Source organism: Saccoglossus kowalevskii, chromosome 8, assembly GCF_978046115.1.
Source record: "Saccoglossus kowalevskii chromosome 8, keSacKowa6.1, whole genome shotgun sequence".
NCBI lineage: Eukaryota > Metazoa > Hemichordata > Enteropneusta > Harrimaniidae > Saccoglossus > Saccoglossus kowalevskii.
Genome location: NC_140648.1, coordinates 32636587 through 32646233, shown reverse-complemented (window position 1 = coordinate 32646233; position 9647 = coordinate 32636587). Strand labels below are relative to the sequence as shown.

Below are 9647 nucleotides of genomic sequence, written 5' to 3'. Positions count from 1 at the left end.
AAAATCCGATTTCATTTTTAAAATCCATTTTTGTTTTCAAAATTCATTTTTAAAATCCATTTTTGTTTTTAAAATTCATTTTCATTTTCAAAATTCATTTTCATTTTCAAAATTCATTTTCATTTTCAAAATTCATTCTCATTTTTAAAATCCGATTTCATTTTTAAAATCCATTTTTGTTTTAAAAATTCGTTTTCATTTTCAAAATTCATTTTCATTTTTAAAATCCGATTTCATTTTTAAAATCCGATTTCATTTTTAAAATCCATTTTTGTTTTCAAAATGCATTTTCGTTTTTAAAATCCACTTTCGTTTTTCTTGACCTTTGAACTCTAGGTATATATGTATTTTTCACTTTGAAGCAAAATTTCTATCATAATTTGCTGAAAAGTCACTGTTATTTCCTGCCTATCGCATTAACTTTAACATAATAATTGTTTTTAATGACATTCTCATTTCGATACGATATTCGATTTGTGTTTTCAATATCATTTAAACTTTCAATTTCAAAATCCATTTTCATTTTCACTTTTTGACCTGTGACCTCGCCCTCTGACCTCATACCACGTGACCAGATTTCGTTACTCGGCATTGATCCTGGCACTGATTTCCGTCATTGAAGTTTTTATGGTAAGGCTACTTTGCGTCACTTTTCTCCAGTCTAGAACTTATTTAGCCGTTGTTCCGCGGCGTTTCGGGGTTCATAGAGGGTTCTTGGCTTAATCTGTCTGCTTACAACGTGCCTGCAGCGTCGAGTGCATTTGTGGTCCGGCCAGTACACCGACGGCGCTGCCTTGTACACCCTACTCGGTACCACGCAGCAGAACCACGGCTATAACTTGTTCGAATCATAATTATATCTCTCATTTTAACTCCATTGACCAACTAACATGGCTGACCGCGCTCGAGGAAATGGACAATTGTGCTCTGAATGTATGAATGTATGTTGTCGTATGTAGTTACCGTCAAATTATTTTCATCAACTCGATCTGGGTTCAGTGTCTTTACATAGCCCAAACGCAGCTGTTATACTTTATGTCACCGTTATTAAAGTTCGTTAGGACATGTTCATTTTTTGGAGGAGTGTGTGTGGTGGTATATACGGTGGAGATTTACCTTCATCCATTTGTCTCAAAAATTGCTATTACAACTTCAGTGCAATTAATTTTCCACAAATGTTTGTTTTTATATGTGAAGTGCAAAAATGAGCAAGAGAGCAAGAGAACGAGGTATGTGACAACATTTAATTTTGAATCGCACATGTAGTAATAGTCTACCCATGTTCACTGACGTCTGCAATCTGCCATATTTTAATTGGCAGAACCTGATTAGTTCCTGATAGAGACGATCACGTGTTACGTGGCTATATTTAAAATATTGTTTTATTTTGTAGTTATAATGCACCAATAATAGAAGTAGTATGCAGAGTAATTGTCTGCACTAACATGTATTAATTATTTGCTGATATTGTTGATCTTGTAAAGTGTATTAATTCTAACTTTAATATAATTACAATAAAAAACCCTTGAACCACAAATTGTAATCCCTCTAACGGTGTTTCCCACAGGGACCCAAGTTCAAATCCTACCTTAGGCTGAACTTCAAAGGGTGGACCCCTACCCAGAGAGATGGCCACACAGCCCTGTCATGTAGTCCCACTTCTGTGGCAAAATGCACTACCGGTATGTGTCGGCACTAGCACTTGCGATTTGCACATACAAAAAAAAAAAATGTCAGGGGAGACATTCAATTTCCCGAACTACCGTCTGGCACAAAAATATATTTAAAAAAAAGAAAGATATGCATTCTACTTTGTAATACATGCAATACTATATGGCAGGATCACAGCTCAGACTGGTTAGGGAAAGCTATATTCTGTGATCCGAAATAAGAAAATTTAGTATCTGATAACATATTTTAATAATCAGCTTCAAGATGTAAAAATCAGGGTCACTGGTGCCCCCTCTTAGCTTTCACTGTTTCAGTGCATAAGTATTAATACTATTTTTTTTCATGTAGATACTTGGGATAAAATAAGGGAGAAGCAGCGAAAGCTGAGAAAAGAAAAGACTACTAAATGTCCTCAGGCAAGTAGTATTAATTTTCTCCTATAATTCTCAAAGAATTTTGATGTACCTAGTATTGTTCAAGCTTTTTTACTGATAGTTTGCTGATCGTCTGTAGCACTCTAGTATAATGTATGAATGGTATAAATACCGGTACAGTGAAGGATGGTGTGTGATTTGTGAGTGTTAATATATCCTTTGGTAAAAAATATTATGGTTAATTTTGTAAGAAGTTTACCTCTTATGATAGCTGTATATTATGGATGAAGGAAATAAAGTATTAGGTAGTACTCTTGTTCTGACAGTAACAAGTTTAAACTCTTTTGTGATCATGGATTATGATTAAATAGAATTTAGTGGAATTGTCATCATCATATCTGTTGTAAATTGGTTGTGGTTACAATAATCCCAGTGGATCATTCAAACGAATGTGTCTTTGAACAGGGAGTTTCACACTTACCCGGTAGTTTCCTACAATAATCTATCAAGTCATCTTGGGTAATGTTGAACATTTTTTTTGGGTTTTTTTTGACTCATTTTTGTGAAGCACACAATGGGAGTCTTTGCAGTTAGTATTCTGTGTGTGTGTGTGTGTGTGGGTGTGTGTGTGTGTGTGTGTGTCTGTCTGTCTGTCTGTCTGTAATAGCACCAGTTGCATGTCCTTATCTGCAACAGTTTGCAGATAAGAACATGCAACTGGTGCTATTTTGTTGTCTTTCAAGATATATGACCAAAATATCAGGTCATCATACATGGTCATTATTCCATTTGATATTTACACCATAGCTACTTGGAAACCACTGATATCATTGCTTAAATATAATATTTGCATTTCATGCCTTCATTACTTTCAGCACACACGAGTCCTTTCTAAGCTTTCTTTAATTTGTATTATCTTTCCCAAAATGGAGAGCTATACATGTAGGTATTGAAATTGCTTTGTTATTGTCTTTGTCTTTGGCATAGGCACTTGGTTGTTACCAAGATGAGGCAAATAATTTTAATTTGATTTTTCTCATACTTAAATGTGTCATAGATTATACATTATGAATCAATTTGTGTGCATAATATATAATTACTTCAAGATCTTGCTGAAAATGTTTCCTGTAATCGCCATTAAGCTACGGTATTGACAAAAATTCTGTTTGGAATATCAAGATTTTGTTATATTTTTGGCAAATAAACTTTAAATATGGTGTTTTAAGTTGTTTTAGTAACATCCATATTCTTAAAAGTTTCAAAATTGATATATAAAATAATGTGAAAAATGCACAAAGCATTTGTTAGTGTTTTTGCTACATTTTCATTGCAGTTGCTGACAGTGACTAAACTTGTTTTTATGCCAGAGAAAAAAAAATACAAAAAAAGCGACACTTTAAAGCAGTTGGTAAGATATTTGTATTCTATTGCTCTATATATCATTTGTGGTTGTTTATTGACGTCAATAATTCACAAATAATTGCAGCAGTTACAGTTACTATCTTACATGGAACAAATAATACTTAGTTAGATTAGTTAGAGATTTAGTCAGTATTTTGACGATGCTCAAAATACAGGAGAAGAGAATAATCTCACCATAGTTCAAGCTGCTTATATAAGTGTTGGTATTTTGATAAATTTGTTTTTTTTAGTGCGAGGTTCAAAACAGTGATCTGTATTGCATTAAGAGCATCTATTTATCATCATTTCTAATACTTGCCTGGGCTTGCTGCAATTTTGTTCCTAAAAAACACTGAAAATAGTAACTTGAACTTGTCGCTAAACATTTCTCAAGCATGCCTGGGCGAACAAAGTCAAACTTGGTATGAACATCGCATATGTTGGGTTATATTTTTAATTTTCAAACATGCTTTGTTTTGATGAACTATGAAAATGTTGTTCATTTTTGTTTTATTTGAAATAATTTTAATTTTTTAATAATTTTAACATATCAATACCGACCTTGTCTATCTACATCTTTAATCGTGTCACACAGTCACTAAATTGTGGACAGGGACTATGCCATTGACAATAACTTGTTTGCACTGTAATTTCAGGGAATTCTAATCTAGTTGAAAATAGTTATTTTCACTAAAATTAGATAATGTAGATTCACATCAGATACCCTGCAAATTTATTTATTGTATAAAATGCTAATACCAAACACCATATGAATGTGTTTATAGTTAATGTGAATATGTTTAAGGTTTACACTGGTATACATGTTATTCTGATGCAAGTCTCTTTTATAGGTGGAATTCAACAAACCTGTGACAATAAAAAATGTAATGTTAGCATGCTTGACTTTCTTCAAAGTCCCAATTTCCAGGAAAAATGACTGTAAATTGCTTGGAGGGCCAATTGGTCCTGAATATAAGGAAGATTCTCATATATGGAATAAAACAACATTTTGCTTCTACTGTCCAGTAAGTGTATTTCTGATATTAAAACAAATCCTTAGTTAACCAAAATAACTACCTGTTGGATTATTTTGCTATTTGATGTTTTAGGCCTGTACCAGAATTACACTCAGTAGCTAATTAAATTATTTGTGCAAATGAATTTGCCTTGTTAATTAAAACATTTTTTGTGTATAATATATTTGAAACACATGCGCTCATTTCCTGATAAAAGCTTACAAAGATATCAAAATTACTGGTGGGGAAAAAAAGTCACCAGGCAATATGTAATATTTGCTAAATCCTTTTAAATTTACAGGATTTTGAGGATGAAGATGGTGATGCTGATAGTGATGCTCTATCTAGTGAACCAAAGTAGGTTGTTCTCATTAGTGCTAAACTCTTTCTGATTAGTTTTTAAAACACAGTAAAACCAAAATAATTTCATGTATAGACTTGTTCTACTGTTTTTGTCTGTTTTTTTACTGTTTTTGTCCCATCATTTATATAAATAATCCGAAATGGCTGACTAATCTAATTCAGATACAAATTGTGATATGATGCAAATGCTGCATCTTTCAATGACTGTTTTTAACAACCATATGTTTATTTTCATGATGGCAAATTAACTTACAATACAATACAATATTTATGCAGTATTTTTTGTTATAGAAGTCTACTTTCTGACCTATCTATGCACAATAGTATTAGCAGTATTCCAAGTAGCCATAGTGGTGAGTATTTTTTATGCATATTAGATGAATATATTAGAACAGTTATAGGAGTCTTCACTATTTACACATTGTCTTGGACAATAATGGATGAGATACTGAGATACAGTCAAGCTCAATATTTCAGTGAATATCCGTGCCCTGTTACCATGCAATAATAGGCAGTGCAGAGTTCTTTATTCCAATTATAAATGTACATGCAGTGTTAGCTTGTTTGTTGGAGTATGCTTCAAAATACATGCATGTTTATCAGTGTAATAGAATACATTGTTATTCACAGCTTCTAGTCAACTGAAACATTTGGCAGATGTGGCAAAAGTGAAGTCAGCAAAGGCCAAGGTGTGTAACCTATTTTTGGTTATTAAAAAGTAGCTATATAACAGTAAATTAGCTTACGTAACAGGTTAAAAGCTGATGAGATCATGGAAAAACAGGCTGGAACAAAAAGTAGCAAAGTTTTATTTAATTATTTAAATTAATATGCCAAACAAAGTACAGGATATTACCAACAAGGTAACCTGTGTTCATAGACGCGTTTATGAGTCGACCATAAACAAAAGACAATTAAGATGTTAGTTCGCACCAAAACATAAAGTACCTTCACTTCACTTCACTTCAACACCTCTGCATGTACTTAATTTCATTGAGTTGTGATGAGCTCTTCTTAAGATAGTGAGGAACAGCCCAAGACATAATAATAGTTACCTAATCATTAAGAAAATTAGATAGGTTATTTGCATGTACATGCATTTGCACTAAAACACCTTGTCTGCACATTTTTCTAAATCGTCTGAGTACCAAATTGCATTTAAATATACTCTGGTGAAACAACCCAGAGCATCCTGAAAATCAGTTAATTATTATGTAAATTATAATCTTGTATATTCTTGCAGGTGGAGGTCAGTGGTAGGCAGTCAACTTCTGGTAAGTGCAAATTGAAATCAAAGGTACCTCATAAGAGGATATCACCATATTTGTCAATTAGAAGCGAATATATATACGGTAGAAAATTTGTCATATACCTTGTCCTTAAAGTATTACTACTTTTGACCTGGTGACACCTCTGTATTTGGTAAAAGGAACACATTGAATTACTGATGACATTGCCGTTTTATCCAACTGATGTTTCTATAAATTACTATCTGTAAGGCAGTTTTAATATCATTGTTTTTTAGTACTTATTTATTGTTTTTTATTTATCAATGTTGCTTTCCTTATTTCTAGAATCATCAATTTTTTTGAATGCACAAAACAAGAAGGGATTGGAACAAGGAGGGATGTCTTCAGTTAGTGTGGCGACATTACTAAGATTTGGTCAAAGTATGGCTTGTACTGCTTTGGAGTCTGGTAAGTTATTGCCTGAATTAACATTTCTCAAGTAGCTCTAATTTGTTAATGCATAATGTCATGTCATCATAGTCCCAATCACGTCAAATGCATCCTTGATGTTGCATGTAATAATAAAACCATGGGTAATGAGTTGGTCTTGGGTAACATTTCAGGTTTATTTACTGATTATGATTTTTAACACATTGTGCTAATCAATTGCAGTCAGATTGCCTGACATGTGTACCTTCCAATAAAGTATAAACAAGATTGGTTGGTTAATTAAGTGGACATCAAATTTTACATCTTCAAGCATTTTGGAAATTATCATAAAACCACCAATACATGAAATACCACTTTTAAAATGAGTTTGTTTTTCATTCTGTGTTGTTAGGCCCAATCACAAAAGGACAGCTACTTTGTTTTAAATACAGTTCATCTGGTGCATGTAACTGGGATGATATACCACACACAATTTCATTCCGCAAAGGAAAGTTACTTGGTAAAGGAGGTATGCGAGAGGCATACAACTGTCATATATTAGAAAATGATTACCTGAAATCAGGCAATTATGTCCTGAAGCATCATTTCGATGATCGCATTCAAGCTGTGTATGAAAGCTTTTACCAGGAACAAGGAAAGAGTTTTAAAGATGTCAGATTTATAATGGCAAAAAGAGTAAGGGCGTAAATGCATGTTCATACTTAATGTTTACGTTCTTTTATAAGTATGGAGTTTCATTATATTTAAAATATAATTATTAATCAGTTTTTAGCATTTTTAATCAAATTTCTATAATGGTTGAAGCATGCACTTTCTAGATATTATTTTTTTTATTCATAAATTTACAGACCAAAATACATACTGATCATTTAATTTTAGTCTATTTACATATTTACACTAGTCATTCCAATATCTGTACATGTCTTTGTTTCTGTGTGCCAATGTTGACAAATGGTACAATCGCTGGTTGATTTGAGAATTTTCAGTAATGTTATTAAAATTTGATACTTTCCTCTCTTCAGTGAAAAAAAAAAAAATTTCCTTTTATTGTTATAATATGGAGCATGTAGAAACTCAATACTAATATGAATAACACTATCATGCTTGAATCTTTATCCAATGCAACTAATATCCAGAAAATATGAGGAGAAAAAAATCTAGTCAATATTTGAGATTTGACGAATGTAATTTACATTTAGTAGTGTAACATTGATACATCATTCTTCAAGAATGAAAATAGATAAAAACAAAATTCCACTATCTCTAAATCTTTAATATACAAATAACTAACAGATTTTAATAACTATTTACCAATTAATTTAATGTATTTTTATTTTTTCAGGAAGTCCAGACTCAAATGCTTGGAAATATGCTCTGCAAAGTTTTTAAGAAAAATGTACCACCGGAATATGGCGAAACTCCATGGTTAGTTCAAGTTAATCTCAGTTCAACTAGTATTTTTGACTCCTGTGTGCAAAGCACAAAAAAGGGAGTCTTTGCAGTTCGTGTGTCTGTCTGTCTGTCTGTCTGTCTGTCTGTCTGTCTGTCTGTCTGTCTGTCTGTCTGTCTGCCTGCCTGCCTGCCTGCCTGCCTGCCTGTCTGTCTGTCTGTCTATGTCTGTGTCTGTGTCTGTGTCTGTCTGTTCCACTGATATCTCAAGAACCATACATTGATTTTTAATGAAACTTGATGCATAGATGCTCTGGGCCACTGTGCAGATTTGATTAGGTTTTGGTAAAAATCCATGCATATGAATTACCTAATTTGCATGATAATTAGCTGATTTTTAACTGTTCCATGATTGTTCCACTGATATCTAAAGAACCACTCATTGGATTTTGATGAAACTTGGCACATAGATGCTCTGAACTAATGCGCAGATGTGATTAGTTTTGGGTAAAAATCTGCAATATTAATTACCTAATTTGCATAATGATTAATCAATTTTTGGATTTTCCACTGATATCTCAAGTAGTAATCATCACATTTCATTTGGTACATAGTTACTTAAGGACTGTGCAGAGACCTGATTAGTTTGGGAGTAAATATTTGTGCATATTAATCACCTTATTAGCATAATTAGTTAATTTTCAGCTTTTCGCCTGATAACTCAAGTACTGATCATCATATTTCAATGAGACTTGCTACACAGATCCACTAGGACTATGCAGAGACCTGATTAGTTTTAGGGTAAATAATTGTGGATATTAATTACCAAATTTGCATAATTAGTTAATTTTTTCCATGAATGTTCCACTGATATATAAAGAACCACTAATTGGATTTTAATGACACTTTTATAGAGTATTCGTCATGTTTTTGGTAAATACTTATGCTTATGCTTCTTTGATTAGTTTCTGTTTTGACACATCTTAAAATGAGACAATCTTTGGGTCAGGTCTATTCATGTGGTCACCCGCAAGTGTGTTCAGAATTGGATGTCATTGACCCATCTATTAAAACTTGTTATTGTGTCCATGCCAGTATCTCCTAAATACAATTACTGTTTATTAAATCCTTGAACAATAATAGAATAGCAAGAAGTACATCTACACCACCATTTTTTGCTGATTCGATTACAGTATATATGCATGTCCATTGGATAATTATGATGTAAATGTGTTGTTGTTGTTGGTGGGCATGTCTTCAACAGTCACAATCAAACTATTTTCTTGAGGGTGACCTGTATCTTATCTTGGGATTGTCTATTACTTGACATGGTTACTGCAATGCTCTATAGGACAGTGGAGCTTGTATGTAAGCGCACATTTTTCATGTTTATTGTGTACATCTTGTCCTTACAGTGTTGTCCCATGTTATCTGCTAAAAGTTGATGATGACATTGTATATTACACACTTGAAGAATTTATTCCTGGAAAATTCATCAAATATCTAAACAATAATGGAATGATCAACAATTTGCTTCCATTTGATATGGTTGACAAGATGGCTGCTTTTGTTCATTGGGCATATGCAAAATACAATGGGAGACTATTACTAATGGACTTACAAGGTAAATATTTTAAATGTTTATGAATATCCTTGTATTTTTGGTAGATAAATGCTAACTTTGAGTGGGACTTCTTTGGAATTATTTACCACAGATATATAAAGTTTGTAGGTTATTAGTCCCCGTTCAGACG

The 9647-nt window shown here is 32.7% G+C and overlaps 1 protein-coding gene across 2 annotated transcripts; it reads left to right on the top strand.

Annotated features, from left to right (window-relative positions):
- The first annotated feature begins 533 nt into the window (after positions 1 to 533).
- LOC146739526 (uncharacterized) lies at positions 534 to 9444 on the top strand. Of its 2 annotated transcripts, none has more exons than XM_085502501.1 (12): positions 534 to 630; positions 1198 to 1229; positions 2020 to 2087; positions 3379 to 3453; positions 4298 to 4471; positions 4764 to 4819; positions 5117 to 5178; positions 5456 to 5514; positions 6069 to 6099; positions 6400 to 6522; positions 7847 to 7929; positions 9309 to 9444. In XM_085502501.1, exons 2-11 carry the CDS (start codon positions 1205 to 1207, stop codon positions 7891 to 7893), a joined length of 720 nt encoding a protein of 239 aa, XP_085358627.1. In that variant the 5' UTR covers positions 534 to 630; positions 1198 to 1204; the 3' UTR covers positions 7894 to 7929; positions 9309 to 9444. The 2 variants fall into 2 exon arrangements, with proteins under 2 accessions (XP_085358627.1, XP_085358628.1); XM_085502502.1 differs by lacking the exon at positions 534 to 630 and adding an exon at positions 650 to 941.
- The last annotated feature ends 203 nt before the right edge of the window (positions 9445 to 9647 follow it).